Below are 21,830 nucleotides of genomic sequence, written 5' to 3'. Positions count from 1 at the left end.
AGTGGATGATGCACTGACAACTGATGAGCATATACTAACCAGGGAAAAGTGTTTGTAGATTTGTTTATACTACAACTTGAAAATGTTGCAAGCAAACTATCAGCACATCCAAAATTGATTTTCAAATCTTAAAGCAGGAAACTTTCATCATGTCCAAATGGCAATCATGTTTTCTGGTTTCTTGCTAGAGCTATGGGTCATAACTTTTGTCCTATTGCAATTCCACCTCTTTTGCACTCGGACGATTTACATTACATTGTTACCCACAAAAAAAAAAAAAGATAATTTCCTGGCTTATTACCTTTTCTCTAATTCTTGCATATATGTTCTTGGTAAATGTCCTATTATTCCAAAAAAAAAAACATAACATTCAGTACCCCTTTTGCTTTTTTGCCAGGAAGAGATGAGAAGAATCTTGTCCAGATTGGATACCACAAGTTTCTACTCTTGGTGTCATTTCTCTGATTCTGCTGAAAGTTTTGCTCCACAATTGGTTCCTGTTCTGTGTTGCCTTTCCTATTCCACTGCTATGTCTTCTGCAACCTGGAAATTAGTCATTATTCAACCTATTCCTAAGAAAAGTGACAAATTTTTGTCATCTGATTACCATCCAGTTTCACTCATTATAGGTCTTTCTAAAGTAATGGATGAAACCATCGACACACAACTTCTGCACTACCTTAAAGTCGCTTACTGATTTGCCACTGTCAATCAACAGGAGATCTTGCTTATGTTACTCATTTTTTTGGGCATATACCACATTTGGGGGATTCTTAAATAGTTGGCCTAGATATTTCTAAGGCATCTGATCAGGTTTGGCACAAAGGCCTGTTAAATAAGCTTCTGTCTTCCAACTTCTGCAAATGAGTTTCCAGCTTTGTCTAGATGCTGAATGGTGGACAGATCTTTATCTTTTGCAACTAATGCTGGTATTCCACAAGGCTCTATTCTTTCACCTACTCTCTTCATTCTGTTTATCATTATTTATCTTCTTCAGTTGACTGCAAATCCAGTGCACATTTCTCCTGATAAACAAGCCTAGCACTAAACAAATTGCTAAAAAAATTTCAGAATATCAACTTCTATAATCCTAATTTCTGATCTCCATTCTACAGTTTTTGATAACCTCATTAATTTCAGTGCCACAATTCTGTATTATTTCTTTCTGTATTATTAAAATTGAATTTCATATTGAAAAGAAGAACATGTAATTCTGTTATTCATTACCTATATGGATCACATTGTGAGGAAAAGGGGTATTAAACTTGATATCAAAATTGGAGGTGTTAATCTCAGCTCTTTACTTTATGCAGATGGTGTTATTATTATTATTATTATGGGCAACTCCAAGGAGTCCATAGACTCATTGAGAGAGGGGCCCTAACATTATTTCAAGAACAACTATTTGACATTCACACAGTATCTATCATGCTTTGCCTTGAACTCATTTACAGTCATGGCACCCACAACAGATTCTGGCAGCTCATTCCACTCATTCACCACTCTCCAAGTAAAAAACCTAGCTCTAACACCCTTGCTAACCACACTCTTGCCCAGCTTCCATGTATGGCCCCTAGTCCTCCCACCACCAGTCCTATTCTCAAAAATATCTTCTGAATTAATCTTATAGAAACCCTTCAGTAATTTGAATGTCTCAATCATATCACCCCTTTTCTGCCTATCAACCAATTTCTGCAACTCACAAATCTTCAACCTGTTCTCATAAGGTTCATTCCTTAGACCTGCTATCATCTTGGTCACTCATCTCTGGATCCTCTCCACCTCCTCCCCATCCATAAGAAACCCTGGTGCCCATATGTGATATAAGATCCCATCTAGACAGTAGTCTAGATGGGGTCTTATCAAGGCTCGATACAGAGGAACAATAACCTGTTTATCTCTGCTTGTTAAAGTATTTTTCAGCAACCAAGTGATTTGTTGCTGAACTTCAAGTCCCTATTCACCAATACTCCCAATCCCTGGCCTCGTCAATCTCCTGGAGTACAGTTCCACCAATGTGATATACTGCTGCTAATCTTTTCATCCCAAAATGCATAACCTTACATTTTGCCACATTAAATTGGCATCCATTCTCCTTAGCCCGGTCCTCCAAATCATCCTGCAAAATTTTGACATCCTGTGCACTCACTATTGCTCTACCCAACTTTGCATCATCAGGTCCTCTCAGATCCTTTCCTATATCGTTAATGAACAAATTGAACAGTAGTGGTCCAAGAACAGAACCCTGTGGCACACCACTGTCACAGGCCGTCTTTTGGACTCTACTCCTGAATAAACTACTCTCTGATATCTCTCTGTGAACCACCCTCCTATCCATCTCACCAACCCTATATCCATCCCCATATGCTGCAATTTGCTGATTAGAATTCCATGTGGTATCCTGTCAAAGGCCTTAGCAATGTCCAGTAGAATCACTGTAAACCCATTACCCTTATCTAGTTCAGCCGTCACTGTGTTATAAAGCGTGAGCAAGTTACTGAGGCATGATCTACCCCTTCACAAAACCATGCTGTCGCCCATACAGTATCACATTTTCATCTATCCAGTCTTGTATTTTCCTCTTGACTATTTTCTCCAAGATCTTGACAATGATTCCTGATATGCTGATTGGTCAGTAATTTACAACAGCAGTCTTGGAACCTCCTTTATGCAGTGGAACTATTTTCCCCTCTTTCCACCCCCCTTGGGACTAACCCAGACCCGAGACTCAAATTAAACAAAATGGTCAAGGGCACTGACAATTCTTTAGCCGCCTCACGTACGACATGAGCTGGTATACCATCCAATCCCACAGATGTATTGACATTGAGGTTTTGTAATAGACTATTCACCTCCGCTTCATTCACCACAATTCCCGTATAAGCTGTTGGTTCTTTCATTCCTGCAATGTCACCACCTGGATGATATACTCCTGCAAAGTGCTCGCTCAGCAATTCCACTATATCAACTGATTCGGTTACCTACCTATCATCGGCGTTCTTTAAAATCATTCTGCTGCATACATTTTTTTTTTACTTGCAACATATCGAAAAAGCTGTTTGCGATTCTCTTTAGCCTGCATGGCTAATGTTCTTTCATAATCCACTTTTGCTTTTCTTACCACACACACGTTACCCTTCTGGTCTGCTCTTTATACTGTTCATGTGCCTGCCGGTCACCTTTCTCCTTAAATTCCCTCCGCAGTTGTTTCTTTTTTTGCAGCTCAAGCTTAATGGTGTTATTCATCCATTTAACCCCTACTTGATTTATTATTCGGACTCTAGGTATACAGTCAGCCATTGCCTCCTGCAAACACTTCTTAACCGTCTCCCATGCACTATCAACATCCAACCCTTGCAGTTTTACATGCCATGGCACTGAACCAATCAAACTCTTAAGCTTGTCATACTTACCAGCCTGATAATTCCACATGTATCTTGTCTTAATTGTAAATTCTACATCTTTAGCCACCTCCCAAGTCAAGACATTATGTTCACTCTCCAACTGGTGGCAACGTGGTCATATTCGTTAAAGCCAAATTCTCAGATGCAGTTACTAGGTCAAGCACTCTCTGACCCCTAGTATTTTCCATTACATTCTGTCGTAGACAGTTATCCCTTAATAACCGCATACAATCCAATTCCTTCCTCCCATGTGTCCTCTCCTCCTTCCAGTCAATGTTACCATAGTTGAAATCTCCCATAATAATTACCCTCCTCCCACACATTTCTTCTATTTGCTTATGCATGCTATCTCCACCATCTATTCCATCACCTGGTCTATAGCAGCACCCAATTGTATATTTTGTTCTGCTAGCCTCAATCTCACACCAAATGGCCTCAAATGTGCTCTTTTCTCTATCCTGCAGTTCAACTTCTATTCTCCTTGGCTGCAGCTCATCAGCTATCATCAATAACATTCCTCCTCCCATTTTATTCTCCCTGTCACCCCTGAACACACTATACCCATCACATTCAATCCCACTAGCTATATCATTTTCTGTCGGCCATGTTTCACTAATGCCAATAACCTGTGGCCTGGAAGTGCCAACCAAGGCCAAAAATTCTTCCTTCTTGTTCCTAATACTTCTGGCATTAGTATACAAGAATTGCAGAAGTCCATTTGTCCCATCCCTATTTTGATGCCTTATAATAATTATCCCATTCTGATTTGTTGTCCTTCGTACTCACTGGGGCATATTACATACATTCATACACTCAACTGTCTCCCTAAAGTCTGCATATCTATTTCTGCCCCTTCCTTAATAACTCTAGTTTCTCTGATTCTGCACTTCCACTTCATTCATCAACAACACCTTTTCAAGTCTCCGTACACCAAATCCATTCAAATGCAAACCATCCATCTTATATAAATCCTTTTACCCATTGAACTCACTCCACACGTCCACATATTCCCCACCACTCCTCCTACATAATCCGTGCATAAAGTCATTAGCAATTATGGCCCTCCTTCTATACTCTTCACTGTCATACTGTGGCAACAGACTCATCATCCTAACTCTTTCACTCTTCTCTTTTGCTACCTCAAGTAATTCCTTCAAATCCTCTCTCATAGCCATTTTGTCTCCTTTCAAATCATTCATTCCTGCTACTACTATCAATTCTTTCATCCTCTGCTTTTGCACTCTAATAGACTCGCTTACATCCTTAATGTTCGCACCAGGTTGGTATGATTTTGTCAAACCTCATCTATCACACCTCTTACTAAAGAATCTCCATACAACATTCGCTCTTTCATTTTGTTCACACTCACGATCATACTCTTATTTTTCTTATTATACTTTTGCCGTTTATTAGTGGTACGCTTGGTAAACATTTTTGCCAATGCTCCAGCTGCCGATTCGCCCTATGTATCGCTCCGTGCAACAGTGCAATCTCACTCATTGCATCTGTCTCATCATTTTTATTATCCGTTAATCTATTCATTTGTTCTGTATTTTTACCTTCATTCTCACTTTCAATGCCGCTCTCACAGCTATCTGGTATACTACCTTGCAAATATCACTATTCATACCTCTCATATCACTATTTTCTACATTCTGACTTTCAACAACGATATCACTCTCACGACCTGAAACCCACTTTAAATCCTCACATTCCTTACACTTTCTGCACACATTCACTCCACTATCATTGAATAACCAGACTCCAACCGCTCTCCTCAAAGCATACATCTCGCAAACGGTACACTGAATAAACTCCTTTATATTATAATTTTTGAACAAAGCTGGCGATCTGGATGCCATTGTATTCCTTCTTATTGGCGCCATATGAACGCTATTAATCATATCTATCATATTACTAATTGAAATAACTCAGAAAACACACAAAAATCACACAGACACGCTAAGATACGAAAAGTAAACAATACTACGTAAGATTCAAGCAAATTTACCAGTTATCATTTAAAATAATAGTTATCTTTTCAGGAGCTCTCTACAAAACACTACACACCATGTAGCCCTCTAGTGGCCAACTCCAATGTTATGCTTTTAAATAAATCCAGTACAAGTCTGCATGATTCCCTGACTAAACTGAATAACTGTTGTAATAAATTTGGTATGAAAATCAGCAATAACAAGATAAAGACAATGAAAATAGGCAGAAACGTTGAAAATATCAACTGCATCATGAATGGAGAACCAACCTATAGAACAAGTCAAACATTTCATCTACTTAGGCACAATTTTTAGTGAAGACAGTAAATTAAATATGGAAACTGACAACAGAATCAACAATGCCAGTGTGGTAGGAAGTCAGCTGAACAAATGGAATAAGAGAGAAATTAATCAAAACACTAAATTAGCTATACAAGACAGTGTTTAAACCAATTTTAACTTATGGATCTGAGAGCTGAGTCAGAAGTAAAACACTTGACAAAAGACTAGAGACCACAGATATGAGATTCCTAAGAAAGATTAGGGATGTGAACAGATGGCATCCATGGCAATATCATATTAAAAACAAGGATATTAGGAAAGATCTTGTGATTGTTAGCATTCAGGAATGTGTTAGCAGAGCTAATCTTAGGTGGTATGGTCACTTAAAGAGAATGGGAGAGGAAAGATTCCTCTCCCATTCTCTGTCTGCAAAACAAATATTCTCTCTCAGGTTGGTAGGAAAAAGACCCAGAGGAAGACCAAGATATAGGTGGATCGATACAGTAAAAAGTGCCTTTGAAGACAGAAATATAAGATTTGATAATGTTGGAATCTTGACAAATAACAAATTGATTTGGAGGAAAATTGTTGATAGGAAGTTAGTAACGACATAAAATTTTCATGTAGTACTATCATACTATCCTGTACATCCCTTGAGGGTACATGTCAGGAATGTGATGATGAACTCTTTCCTTCCAGTCTTACTTCTTCCAGTCCACACCAATTCACTAGACAAGATGAGATCTCTTCTAACCTCAAGTCTCTCTTTCTTGCATAAAGGTATTACAAATGTAATTTCTTCAGAAAAAAAAAAGTTTCCTTTTTTTTGCTCAAGGCATTAGTTTACCTCTGAACAGCTATTAATTCTGTACAAACCAGAAATAACTCCAGCCATTGAGTACAGTATTAATATTTTGGGTGTACCCCTATGAGCTTCCTAAAAATACTTGACTCAATAAAGAATGGTTGATTACTGATCCATTCCTCACCAGTTCATTCTACGGATTCACAAAAATTGTCAGTTTCTTCTGCTTGTATTTTTACATATTTTTTCATGGTCACTTTTCCACAGAATTGCCATTCAATAATTCCTCCTGTCTCCTCTAAATTGATTAAAATACATGCAACAATTATTCAACATCCTTTTGCACTTCAGCTACAAATTCACAGAACAGATGTTTTCTCCTCTTCATTAATTTCTTTTACTTCTCTCTTTTGAAAAGCTATTTCTTATACATTTCTTAGAACAGGGCTGTCCAAAGCACTGCCCACGGGCGGCATACACCTGTGGGTTTTGATTTTCACTAGCGAAAAAATAAAATAACAATTTGAATCCAATGCATATTAGATATTTTTATTCTATCACTAATCGATAATGTCGATAATTTTATTTGGCGTTTTTACATCACTATATACTCGCATGTTTTTCAAATATTAGATGTGTCAAAGAAGCGTTCTTACACTGTTTTGTTCCAGTGCGCGTGCTCTGGGCGCTCACGAGGAACGTGAGCGCGCGATTAGTGTTATTCGTTTGTTCCGCTTTCAAGGTTGTGTCGTTGCTGTTCACCAAATTACTAGAGACACATTGTGATGCGTCCTTCGAGTAATTTTTTTTCTAATGCGGCCCTCAGATTACTTAAGGTTGGATAACCATCTAAGTATATAATCTGTAGGTCTTTAAATCCAGTATTAACAAGTTTCTTCTTTCTTCCCATCCACCCTACTAATATACTGTAGAGTGAACAACCTCTAGTGGATGAGATTACCATTAAAAAAATAAACAAATAACCCATCAGTTTCACATTGGAGATGAACATCCAGAATGGATAATACTCCTTATGATTCCTTTTCAAGACTAACTTAATCCTGGACTGAATCAGATTGAGAGATGGATAGAGCAGAACTTTTTCACCATGGGCAGACTAGTTATTTCCTAGTCTGGCAAATTATTTTTTGGAGCATTTAAATGAAAAAGTTAACTTTGTGCATTTTGTGTATATTTTTATACACAAGATGTCTCGATTCTGATAGTATTCTGCTTGCATTTTTAATTTTTCTAAACTGAACCATTGTGTGAGCTCATTTTGGTATCATGGGAAGTAATTTGCCATATGCAGGAATTATCTGAAAAATAACAATGCAATTAATAGGCATAATACACTGGCCTTGGTGGTCTTTGTTATTCAAGCCATAATTCAAACCAAACTGAATCTCAACCTTTTTTTCCTCCCTCCATGGTACTACATACAGGTCAAACAACTTCTCATGTGAGTTAACTGCTACTGAATTCCATTTGAAGCTGTGCCCAGTGCACGGTACAGTCACACACTCTCTCTTTGTCCTTGATTGCACTGTACACAGTCATTCAACTAATTATGACACATCTGTTGTACAACTCAGTTTATCTTTTGCCTGCTTCTTGCATTCATCAGGTGTTCCAAACCATGTATCCAATGTTGTGTTGACTTGATGTTTTTTGTTGATCACAGTGTTCTGAACATACCTTATATGGCCATCCCAGCAGGACAAATACTTGCAAAATTATTCCAACTTGTGCTAAAACATTATTTCAGCTAATTAATGAAATTGTTACTTTAGATCAGTGATTCTTAACTGGTGTTCCCCGAACTGGTTACAAGTGTTCTGCCGGTGAAATATGTCACATGACAGTTCTGAGTATAACTTGCTACTCTGATCCTAACAACTGAAGACTGCTTTTTGAAATTTTAAAATTTCATGGGAGCTGTGTGTAGGAATTTGCACGGACAGTGCTCCATCAATGGGAGGCTCTATTAAAGGATTTGTTACCCTTGCAAAGAAAATAAACCCAAACATTATATCTACGCACTGTTTTTTGCACAGAAAATCCCTAGTTTCAAAAACATTACCAGCAATATTAAAACCTGTACTACTGGACCAAGTTGTAAATATGGTAAATCACATCAAGTCAAAAGAAGCACGCCTTTTTTAAAAAACTTTGCATATCTATGGAAGCCAAGTACGAATTTTGCATTTGCATACTGGAATAAGATGGTTATCCAGGGATAAAGTGCTATTCTGAATTTTAGAACTTAAGAATGAGTTACTGGCCTTTTTTCAAAATGAAGGTAAGATACTTTTGTAAAAATGTCTTCAAAATGATATTTGGTGTGCTAAAATGGCATATTTAGCCAATATTTTTAATTACTTAAATGTCGTTAATACAAGTATCCAAGGGAACAATGAAAATATTTTGACATCCACTTGACAAATTGTCAGCTTTTGAGAAAAAAGTATCTCTTTGGAAAAATTGCATATCAGAAAAAAATACGTAATACAGTAGATATGTTTCCTTCACCATATAATAAAAATGTTGAGGGAATTATTTCTGTTATAACAGAACATTTAACAATATTGGAAGAAAAAATTTCAAGTTACTTTCCTTCCTAAAATCACACAATTATGACTGAATACAAAATCAGTTTGGATTGAGTTGCGAATTTTTGTTACAAGAAGAACAATTAGTTACCTTGTCAACAGATCGTACTCTAAAAATGAAATTCTCTGAAATAACTCTCGAGGAATTTTGGATTTTTGTCCAAGCGGGAATACCCAGCTCTCTCCACAAGGGCACTGAAAATTTTGTTGCAGTTTTCAACATATTTGTGTGAGCTCGGTTCCTCAATATTAACCAATATAAAAACTAAAAAAGTGTGAAAGACTTACTAATATAGACAAAGAAAAGAGGGTAGCTATATCACACATTACACCTGATATTGCTGAAATATGCAAAATCCAACAAGCTTAAGTATCACATTAAAATAAGTTCCATTTTTATAAATGGCAAGTCCATGCATATTTTTATTGTTAGTTTTATGACCCTAATGCTTTTGGTGTTCCCAAAATGTTTCTTATAATCAAAAGTGTTCCATGACTTCGAAAAGGTTAAGCCAATGCTTTAGATGTACAAAGTTAACTATATATTTGATAGAAATAAACTTTGTACTATCTTGTGCATATGGTTCACAAAAGCAAGCCAGTAAAGTATTCTATATGAGGAACTTTTCCTAAACGCTATTTTTTAAATAAAGATGCATATTAATACATTAGATTCATTCCAGGTCTGAGAAAACTGAATATAAATAGAACATTTGCATATGGAAAAAAAAAATATATTGAATCTTTACACCGGATTCACACAGTTAGTTTCAAATTTACAAATAAATTAATATTGTAGTCTTGTTCTTATTAGCTGATATAGATGTGCTAATACAGTATACGACTAAGACTCACAACTGTTTCAAACTGTATCTAATAAGAAAATCATTATGCAGCTAGATTAACTGCATAAGAAAACATTTTTTATAATTTGTTCATTTCATCCTAGAGAGAAAAAAAATTACTAGCAGCATTTCAATATTTTCTCCACAGACAGAAATAATTAAAATAGAGTCTCTCCAAATTTGGAGAATCCATGAGTATATAGTTGTTTCTTGATAGTAGTCCATAAAAATTCTTAAAAACTATCACTGATGTTCTCCAAGGTAATTCATTAGAAGAAAAAAAACTTTCATAATAATAATAACATAAAGAGTTGATAATAAATGCATTTTAGGTTGGTTTTATTTATATAGATACCACTTTGTAATATCCATGTACAGGGCTCAACAAATATGCTCACCCATGGCAAATAGATTTTGCCAGCTGGTAAGTAGCTGCAGACTGGAGAAAATATTTTTTATTTATTTAATAAAAAATAACTTTTTAAACAATATCCTTTTTTTTAACTTTATGAAACCACGCAAGAATATGCATAATATAAGCGGTCATTCTAGTAATAAATTATATTTTCCAAAAAATTAATGTTGTTTTTTTACTGAATTTCCTATTTTTATAATTTATTGACTTCTCCTTTTTGGGATGATTCACACAAACGTAATGTTCTTCAAAAAATGACACAGCTCTACTAATCACCTTATGGAACTCTTATTGGGATATATATCATTAAAAAATGGAGGATCTTGGGCAAGTATGATTTTGCAAAATTTGTTGAGCCCTGTCTTATATATATGTTTAAAAAATTTATAGCAACATTTCACACACATTCTTGGACTGAAAGTAGTTCTTGATATAAAGCACAACACTATTTTAGTTTCTGAACTAATGCTCAAGTATTAATCTACAGTACCATTAAACTTGCATAACCTGTCTGTACAAAACATCTGAAGAAATTCCATCCATTTTCCAATGAAGGTTTTATTTTTTACATTATGATATTCCTTCTAATTTCACAAGTTTATCATAGTATACTGTACCCCATAGTGAGAGATATACTAAAAACAAACAAAAAGAAAAATCACTATGGCACAAATTTTCCACCACAGCAAACCATTCCTGTGGTCCCTACAAGTCTCTATAGTAAGAGTCAATGATAATCTAGCGTGCAGTGGAATGATTACTTTCTAAAAAAACAGCATGATATTTGGTTCCTAACTTATTTTTGTGACAAAATAAAATATACAAGGATTGAACCAAAAGTGATGAGCAAATATTATTTAATAGAACTGTAATGTGTTTTCTTTTTACCAAAATCTCTAGAAGAATTCATTTCTGCTAACATGGCAACCATCAATGCATGGTGTCTTATACTGACCATTGTTGTAGTGATCTTGAAAGGGCCCAAATAAGTAGCAGACATCTAGACTTGGTGTCTGTCTGGGGAGTGGGGGGGGGTAGAAGTTTCATGATGACTGGATCTAAGTTGTTCCTCTGGCAATTTAGTCATGGCATTTTGATGAAATGATAAGTCATTAGCAGCCATAATATATACAATTCCTAACATATGCTGGTCCTTTGTGATCATTAAAGAGCCCAAGTAAGTAGAAGTCTCTTAGGCGACATTCAGACTTGGGTGGGAGGTAACAGTTTCATATGTGAACTAAATTATTTTCTTTCACTGAGAATTCACTCAGCGTTTCAATGAAAAAAACACTGTCATTAGCAGCCATTTTATTGCAGTGAATTGGAGAATATTTGTTACATATAATGTGCTGGGTTTGTGTACAAACAAATGTTACTGTCATCATATAGACAGGAGTACACAAAAGAACATGCAGGTAGCTTATTATGTCTGTATACGAATGATAGAAATATCAGAAACAAAGGGGTAGAGTTTGTTGCCTTGGTCGATATGTTGGGACCTCAGATCATAGGCATTAATGAGACATGGCTATCAGAATCAGACATACTAACTGGCATCAGGTGTAAAAGGTACAGTAATTTTAGGAAGGATAGACAGGATAGGAGAAGAGGGGTGGCCTGCTGCTAATGATATCAGATAACTTGAATCCAGTTAGAGTTGAGACCTATGATTGTAATACTTGTACCAGTTTTTCATGTGGCAGTGAGTTTGAAGCTATCTGGTGTGAGATGGAATCTAACAAATTCAAATACATAGTAGGATGTTGATAAAGACGGTGAATTGGTTGTTAATGATGAAGAAATGCATCACCAAATAAAGATAGGTGCAAAAAAAAGTAATCATTATGGGGGACTTTAATTATCCAAACACTGGATTGGTAGCAGCAAAATCTCATGAGAAGAATGAAACTGAATTTATTGAGCTGTTGCGAGACAACTTTCTCAAGCAGTATGTGATAGAAGGAACTCGAGGTCAAAGAGTGTTAGATTTTGATTATAGTGTCAGAGGGCGTTTCAGTTAAAGATGTAACTATTCTGCCTCTGGTTGGTGACAGTGATCATGCATACTCACTTAAGAACTGAGTAAGTTTATGAATTTTGCATTTAGGAAAGGTTACATTCTGTACTACAGAGTAGGATATTATGACCAACTGAGGAGTATACTGAGTTCAGCACAATGGTATCAGTTGCTGGATGGGAAGAATATTGATGGTGCATGGGAAGCATTTAAAAAATACTTACATGATGCAATATCAGAATGTGTTCTGAGAGTTTGGAGAATAAATAGAGTAGGAGTCAAATGGATATGTAATCTTATCAAGGAAGGATTCGTAAGAAAAGGATGATGTGGAAGAAATACTGTGCATAACAATGATGTATGATGTCATCTTGAAAATTATAAACAGCAGGCCAGAATAATCACAACTGTTGTACGGTAAGCTAAGTCTGAGTATGAAAAGAAACTGGCTCTGCAAGCTAAATAAAGATAACCCAAAGAATTCTGTCAATATACTGCAAGTAAATGAAAGAATAATTCTACAGAATGCAAATGGTGTGAGGGTGACAGACGCAGAAGAGTTTGTGCTAAAAGCTATCACCCTGGTGTATGCAACAGTATAATAATAATAATAATAATATATTTAGTGTTCTTTGATATTTTCTGAGTAGATATAACTGGAATGCATTCATTATTTTTGTTACAACCTTAGTTGGAAATTAAACTATAATGCAATAAAAATGTATATCTTTATCATATTACTTTTTTTTCCTTTTTTGTTTGTTTAAATTGATTAGATATAACAAGACAGAGAACCTTCCATCTGGAGGAAAAGATATGATGTCATTTACCCATCTTCTTCTTGAAGGACGCTCTGCATTTAGTAGCTCCTTTGTTCCATACCAGAATACACATTATATCCTAGAAGCTGTTCCAGCATTCAGTCATTTTAAAGTAGATTATACTTTATTTCCTCCCTTAAAGGTGCGAACGAAACCGAGAATTCTCATTCTGTGTAAAAAAACTTCAACAGAAGTTATAATTGATGCTGCAAAATCAGTGGCTGCAAAATAATGGATTTTGATGGGGAAATGGGAGGGAAAAGGTAGTAAATTTCAGTCTGGTAAGGGGGTAGGAAAAGGCAGTTTGTTGAAATTAGGAACTATAACGTATTCTTATTTTGTCAAATTCTTCAACTTTTCAAGCATTGTAAATCAGCTTTATTAAATTAACAAAAAAAGAAAAGTAAGTTTTGAGATGATTAACTATATAAATTATAAAAATTAATATATTGTTACCTAAATTTATAAATACATGTATAGGCATCTGTCACTATAGCAAACTTGGCTTTTATTTAAGTCCTGGAAAGCAGAGCACAAATTGAAATTGCAGTTAACAGAAGGAATTTTTCTCATAAACACAATGTGTAAATAGCTTTAATTTATGCCACCACCTTGTCTTAATATTAATGAATTTCAAAGTGAGGTATATTGCATACTCTAAGAAACAGAGTGAGAAATAAACAAAGACAATTGCCAGAGAAAGAGGGGGGGGAGAGACTGTGTATCTGATCCATCATTTTCTCTCTTTCAGTGTTTTCATACAGGTTTTAAAGAATAGTCAAGCTGTCTTTTTAAAGATCCTTTCCTTCTCAATTATAATTTGAGTGTCTTGTCTCATTCAGTTTTATAACATTTGAGGTAGTTCTATCCTTCTACATTCTTTAATTTTCATCTCTATTTTTTAAATTGATTATTGCAGATCTGTTCAAACATGAAGGTGTCATTTACAAGCTTGAATTTGACTAATTATATTGTTTCACTGAAGCTGTTGTTTTTTTTTTACTTCCAAAACATGGATCTTTATGATTAAAATTTAATTGGAATAATAAAAATAATGGAAAACAATAAATAAAAAAAACACCAATATGTAACAAGAACATGAACTGGCTAACTGTAAATGGTGGTATCAGACTGCGTTATGTCGCATGCAGACATCAGCTGCATTATGAAGAGTGAAATGTGTTGAAGTAATATTCTGATCATAAAGGAATGATGCTTATATTTAAAGATTGCTTTAAACCAGTAAGCTTAAGCTTAATTGAGTTTTTTTTTTAATCTGACTTTTGTTCAGAAGTTTTGTTATATGCATATGCATTGGGAGGGGACAGAAGATATTGCAAATTGTATGAATTGATTTACAGTGAATCATCTCTGAAATGAGAGGCATATGAAAAGTAATCAAACATTATATTGATGTAGAAATTATAACTGTTTTTTTTTTTGGGGGGGGGGTGTTTAAAAAACTGAATATAGTTTAAAGATATTACAATATCATAATTGAAAAAAATGTGTGAAAAGTATAAATATTTTTTCATGTCACTTATATGAGCAGCTCAAAAGTTGCCTAATCCATATTTGGTTAATATTGAAATAATGTAGGTCGAAGTATACTAAATTGAGATATAGTCAGTATACTGATTATACCTTCTTGCTAAACTTGATAATACGTTCATAAGGATATATATACCCAGTGATCGATAGATAATGCTTTAAAAAAAAAGAATTACTCAGAGATGGTATAGTTTGCTCATTTATTTATTGTTAGGCAATATCCGACTGACTCATACATAATGTAATTTGCATTTACTGAAATACAGATATGAACTTTCATAAAGTTAATGATGATCAGCCAATAAAACTTATACAGTATATAATAAAACTTATACTCGACAATTTCTTTAAATTCATGTCTTTTCACTGTGGAACGAGAAAAGAGTGTGTACACTGTTCTCATTAATGTATTAATATCTCTGAGTAGTTTAATTTCCTTCCACGTATCACAGATCCCCCAGATCCTCACTGTGAGCTACACAGTGTTGCTGGACAAGATGTGGAACTTCTAATTTAAGTTTTGCAGCGACACCGTTAACTTTGTCCAGCATCACTGCGGCTCCATCAGAGGTAAACATCACCATTTTTTGGAGATCAAATTTCTTTTCTTGATAAAACTGTTTAATAGCTAATACAATGGAAGAGGTATCACATGCCTGCAACTGAATTATTCTGCCAAAATATGTTTTATATTCATTACAATCTTGAGGTCTAAACTTAAAATAGAGAATGAGACATTTGTTAACAGTTATATCAGTGCTATCATCAATGGTTAAGGTGTGGAAATTTGCAGATGCAATTTGCTCAAACATCATTTTCAACAATTAAATTGATTGTTTCCAGAAATTTAAACGCATAATTTTTGCTTCGCCAGCTGTCTGGGAGTTGAACATACTTTTCCATATGTTCATTAATATGTTGAACTGAAAGTAAAGAGTTATTCATCTTAATAACTAATAAGACACTGTCAATAAGAACTTTAATCTGCTCTGGGTTTGATCGTTTTCTCTTTCGGTCATCTGAACTTTCACGTAGCATATGCAGTACTCCTGTAGCTGGCAATGAACAATTTTGTTGCCTAAGTTTGTGTACACCATTCAGATGTATTTTACTTGTCAAATGGCTTTTCAAAAAAGTCCAACTTCCAAGTGACATCAAACTTCTTCCCATTAGCAAAATCCCCAGCAACCTTTGCATCACGACAATAAATACAAACAACACCAATTGTAGCATCATACATAAATATTTCACGCAGCTGAATGTTTATCAACTCATGAGCTTTTGGCTTAGCAGTTTTCACTATTTCATCCAGCCATTCACTTTTAAAGCAGCTAGCAGTTTGTTTTCGCTTCACACCTTTTTCTTCCTTTGAATTTGACATGGTGCATCAGTTTTTTGCAATTTTGTTATTTGAAGAATCTTTTTTATTGTTTTTATAAATTTACAAATGTATACTATTCACTGAATAACTTAGCAAGGCAAAAGCTGAACCAAAACTAAAATTTGCTGAGGGCAACACAAGAGCTAAAAGATATGCCTAGAGGCTAGATTTAATTAACTTGGTTGTATCTCAATGCATATACACGAATGTTATTATTTAGTCTACTATTTTAAAATTTTTTTTAAAAATTAGAGAATTATGAAACCATTGTTTTAATTCGTCATGATCTTGAACTAATTTGATCAGCCAATCACGTTTGGGAATTTTCCATGAGTCAAGCCTAAGATGTAAACAAACCGCACGCCATTCTATATGCTACTTAAAAATTACACATTTAAGCCACACACCTTTCACTTTGGCATCAAATCGCTAGCTTCAAATAGGGTTACTGTTAATAATTTATAAGTTTTGTGCAACTTCGAGAATGTAATAAAAAATGCGAGGTTATAGGCTTGAGCATTGCCGAGTTACCGTATTTTTTAAAGAATTTATAGGTTAATGTTTAGGTGGAACTTCTTTAATTAATAAATTTTAATTTCATCTTGAAAATCTAGTGTGCGCTAGTTGTAAAACATGTGCGTGCGCGCACATGCGCACAGCTCAGAGGGAACATTGCTCACAGACTTTCCTTTTATTGCATGATCGCTCACAAGAAACGCGATAATGCAAATTAATGCATTTTACAGCGCCAAATTTCCCCCTGTTGGCGACTTTTGGTACTTTTTTTTTTTTTTCATTAAATTGAATCCCCATGTTCCACTGTGTACGTCTACCGAATATTGGTGTGTTTCGTCCAATACATTACTTGCTAGAGGGCTCTGAACACTTGACGTTATTTTATAATCACCTGGTATATCATGCACATATACTCGTAAAATATTTTTTATATTCTTTCAAAAGTCTTCCCACAACTTTGTTTAGCTATTTTTTGCATATAACTTTGCTTTCTTACGTTTTTCTCTTTAGTTTTGTTTTGATTGTGATACTTATTTTATTGCTGATATATATATATATATATATATATACACACACACACACACTGATCATTAACTATTTCAGTGCTCTGTATATGCTTGTTTCCCAAACCAGTCTGAAGATATCACTATCAACAATAACGTAATTGAGAATATTATTCTTATTTTCTAGATGTTCTCTCCATGAAAACTGATCAAAATTTGATTGCTTTATGCCTATCTTTATAGTGGAACATGACATTAGTAATGACTGGTCAACATCCTACACAGAAATTAACAAATATTTACCAGTGTTCATTAGCTTCTTATATGATGATGTATATGTACTAGAATACTGATAAGTTGAGAGGATACTCAGCCCATGTAATCTTTATGACCAGTCATAAACCACGGTATTCCCTTTCCCGAATGTTGAAAGATTTTGATATCTGAAAAGTCCGGTAATTCATGAATACTTCCAATTTATTCCATAATGTTGATATTGCAATATTATAAACTATATGTAATGAACATATAAACATTTTTTTTTTTTGTTTTGAATGTTATTAGCCTTCATGCAGAAAGAATAAAATCAAACATATCTAACTGCAGTTATAGATAATAGCTGCATGAATAAATACATGAAGCAGCACAAGCCAGATTATATTGTTGCATGTATTCAAAAAATCTTGTACTTAAATTGTAAAATCATACAAATGCATTCATCAGTTTGAAAAAAGAAATGAATTTCTATAGAAAAAAATTTTAGCACCAAACACTTCAGTATGCTTAGTTTGCTAATGCCTCAAGTATCATAGTGCTTAGAAATAGCACTGTGTTATTATGATATGAAATATTTAAAGATATATGCTTTGTTTGTAGAATTTTAGAAAATATTTTAAACTATTTAAATGTTTAATCATAGATTATAAGTAAAATATACGTATTTTACTTATTATTTAAATTATTTCTGAGATATATAGTTGTATTTTGTGTTCTGTATATGCTACTACTTTACAGCTACTACCTATACAAATCCCAAATCTGCCCAGCCATAGAATACTGCTCCCATATTTGGGATGGTGCACCAAAATTCTCTCTAAGATTGCTTGATTCTATCCAGAAGAGAGAGAGAGAGAGGGCAATCTGGCTAATTAATGATCTCTCTCTCTCACACACACACACACACACACACACATACAGATGTTCAGTTTCTGGCTTGGGCCTCTTCTATAGATACTTTCATGGACAGTGCTCTGCTGAATTGGCCACTATTATTCCTCCACTCTCCTCCAAAATCATTAAAACAAGAGCCACTGCTAACAACACTCTTTTACGGTCAATCTTGAAACTCACCAACTTCATTGCCTCCTCTTTCTTTCTGTCTACTTGTGTTCTTTGGAACAGTCTCCCCTCACTCTGCCTTCCCCAAAGATTACAACCCTCAGCTGTTTGAGTAAAATGTGAACAGTTTCCTCCTTGCTTCTATTCCTCTTGCCCACACACAGCACTAATGTGCTATAGGTCTTGTGGCCTTTCGTGTATGTGTGTGGATCAGATATATATAAATGCATTAAGCCATGTAGTACACATTATGCTAGTGAGTTACATTAATATAGAAAATATAAGAAATTAAAAAATGTTGGCATTTAGAATATATTTTTAAAAAAATTATCACTTGTTTTGATGATTTTGGGTATAATCTTCATCAGCTATTTTCTGTGCACTGCTAGATGAAGGCAAGTCCTTCATTTAATCATATGTTGAGCTTTTCTGTACCACTAGGTTCCAGCTATCTCTTTAATCTCATCCTCCCAGCAGTTCTTTTACAGTCCATCTTGAAACTCACCAACTTCACTGCCTCCTCTTTCATTCCGTCTACTTGTGTTCTTTGGAACAGTCTCCCTCACTCTGCCTTCCCCAAAGATTACAACCCTCAGCTGTAAAAGAACTTCCTGTAGTTCTCTTTCCAACTCAGGGATACCATTCTGATATCTGAATGGTATCCCTGACATCTCAGGGTTACTGCTTGCAATATGACCTGTCCATTGCTATTTGGATCTTTTAATGGTTGGAAACACTTTGAGATATTGGAACTGACAAAAAATATTAATGATTGTTGTTTTCAAATGGAGTGTGAAAACAGCTGTATTTCTGAAATTAATTACAGTCATCTAAATATATAATATAGCATATATCATTTTTTTGAAAATGCACTTCCTTTCAAACACAAATGCTATGTGGTAAATGATATTAGTCAGACTGATGAATTTTATTACAAAAAATAAAATGCAGGTTTTATATATAATTTTACAACTGGATACCTTAATTTTACATCTTTTAAATATTGTAGAAAAACTGAAAAGAAAAAAGCCAAAGATAAGTAGTGCTAAATTACATTCTAAAACGTTCTACCTTAGCTGTCCTTTAACTAAAAGAATACTTTCTTCCTTAACACTAACCCATTGTGATCATTCATTAATTTTAAACTGTGTTATGCCTTGGATAATGTAAAATATCTTTATAATTCTGTTTATTCAATCTTTTAATAGCTTGATAAATGTCAAGTAAATTCCTTTAACTGTTTTAATTTGTTATCTGCAAATTTGAAACCTTTCTTCATATGAAAAGCCACTCATATCATTTAATAATCTCATTACTTTCCTCCATGGCGTCTCTAATGTGTCTGTCTATTGCAGTGCATATACCATCATTAATACCCTGAACCATTTGGGTTTTTTCATCTGACATTACTCTGTACATTTTACCACCATACATTACTGCATTTTCAGATTTTCTAAAAGGCTTACTTGAACAGACAAGACACACACACACACCTCAAATTTGAAGCAGCTGAATTTTTTGCACAATGTGGACTTCATATTAAGTTAGTCTTTTGTTTTTTATAATGTATAGCACACTCCCTTCTCAAGTATATATAAATAGTGAATATCACTACCCAGACAGTAAATTAAAAATGCCAAGAAATTATATTCTTGTATTATATTCTTGGTTTAATCCTTTATCCAAGTGTAAGCTTTTTGTTTAACTTTATGCCTGAACTATCAGGACAGGGCAACTCGTATATATAAAGAAGCTAATGATTTCACATCACTTACCTTAGTATCCCATAATGCAAAGCACATATCCCTATGGACATTATAATGCTATGCAATATCGGAAGGGCCACTACCCAGACTGGTTTTGACCTTTATTGAAGTCCAATCAGTGGGAGCAAAACCTAGAGGTGATACCAAGATTAAAGTAATGCAGAAGTCATATATTTCCAATATACAAGCAGTTGAAAGGTGTGACACCATCATCATCATCATCAAATTCCTGCCATGTACCCTCAAGGGGTGTACAGGATATGATAGTACTACATGAAAAAAATTACATCATTATTAATTTCCTATCTACAATTTTCCTCCAAATCAGTCTGTTACTTGTCAACACTCCAACATTATCAGATCTTATATTTCTATCGTCTAAAGCACTTTGTACCGTATCAATCCACCTATATCTTGGTCTTCCTCTGGGTCGTTTTGCTGCCAACCTGGCAGAGAACACTTGTTTTGCTAATCTTTCCTCGTCCATTCTGTTTAAGTGACCATACCACCTGAGATTAGCTCTGCTAACGCATTCCTGGATGCTGACAATGTCAAGTTCTTTCCTAATATCCTCGTTTTTAATATGATACTGCCATTGATGCCATCTGTTCATGCCTATAATCTTTCTCAGGATTCTCATATCTGCGGTCTCTAGTCTTTGGTCAAGTGTTTTACTTCTGACCCAGCTCTCAGATCCATAAGTTAAAACTGGTTTGAACACTGTCTTGTATACAGCTAATTTAGTGTTCCGACTAATTTCTCTCTTATTCCATATGAATTTATTCAATAAGGTGTGACACCTTATTACTAAAATACTCTGGATTAGAGATAGTTGTTGGAAGTTTTTCCACTTGGTTATACTATAAATTAAAGATGCCAAGAAATTCTTGATAAGTATAAATACTTTCCAGTCTGGTGAATAAAAAATAAAACTTCTGCTATCCAAATAGCTTCTTCTGATGACCCAATAAAAGTTGAAACCAGTCTGGGAATTGATTGCCATCATAATGCATGGTATTATACATGCCTCAGAAGATGTGTACTGTGTATTATGGGATACAAAAGAACTGTTGATGTGACATCAACTGTGCTCACTATATACAATACAAGTAGTTATACATGAAGATATTTCATGTGCAAGCTTCTGTTTGCTTATGCCTTCTGCTAGAGTGAAGATCTCATCTCATTTTCCCTTTAAGTGGTAGGGCTAATGGTCTGTTGCATCCAAGTGACTGGGCTTCTTAGAAACCTAATTTTTGCTCTGAGAGGAACAGTTATTTGTGTCTGCATAAGGTATTATGTGTGACAGTTGCATGTATTCTCTGGCTTGTCTGCTGGTCTGTGTAGATGAAAAACTCAAAAGTTCTCTTCCCACCTCTGTATGAAACCATCTGACTCCTGTTAATATGAAAAACTTTTATAATGGTTCTTCTTCATGTCCTGGACAGGATTCGAACCCAGGTCTTTCCATTCAAAGGGCATCATCATTATTGACTGGGCTACAGAAGCTCTTAAAACTAAAGATTATATAAGAATATACTTTCTTATGAAATATAATTTCCAGACTTGTCATTTTT

At 34.7% G+C, this 21,830-nt stretch overlaps 1 protein-coding gene across 1 annotated transcript in view; it reads left to right on the top strand.

The window, feature by feature from the left end:
* The window catches only part of Alg12 (Alg12 alpha-1,6-mannosyltransferase), a 192,349-nt gene extending 177,786 nt beyond the window's left edge, over positions 1–14,563 (top strand). Inside the window, exon 10 of the mRNA XM_090415859.1 lies at positions 13,154–14,563. Coding sequence (XP_090271985.1) covers positions 13,154–13,430 — 277 coding nt within the window. The 3' untranslated portion in view covers positions 13,431–14,563. The remainder of the gene's footprint in view (positions 1–13,153) is intronic.
* The last annotated feature ends 7,267 nt before the right edge of the window (positions 14,564–21,830 follow it).

The sequence above is a fragment of the Typopeltis vanoorti genome, chromosome 3, assembly GCF_054136105.1.
Source record: "Typopeltis vanoorti isolate ZY-2024b chromosome 3, IOZ_Tvanoo_1.0, whole genome shotgun sequence".
In the NCBI taxonomy this organism is placed as follows: Eukaryota; Metazoa; Arthropoda; class Arachnida; order Uropygi; family Thelyphonidae; genus Typopeltis; species Typopeltis vanoorti.
Note: the sequence above shows the minus strand (reverse complement) of the source record. Positions and strands in the feature narration are given on the sequence as shown.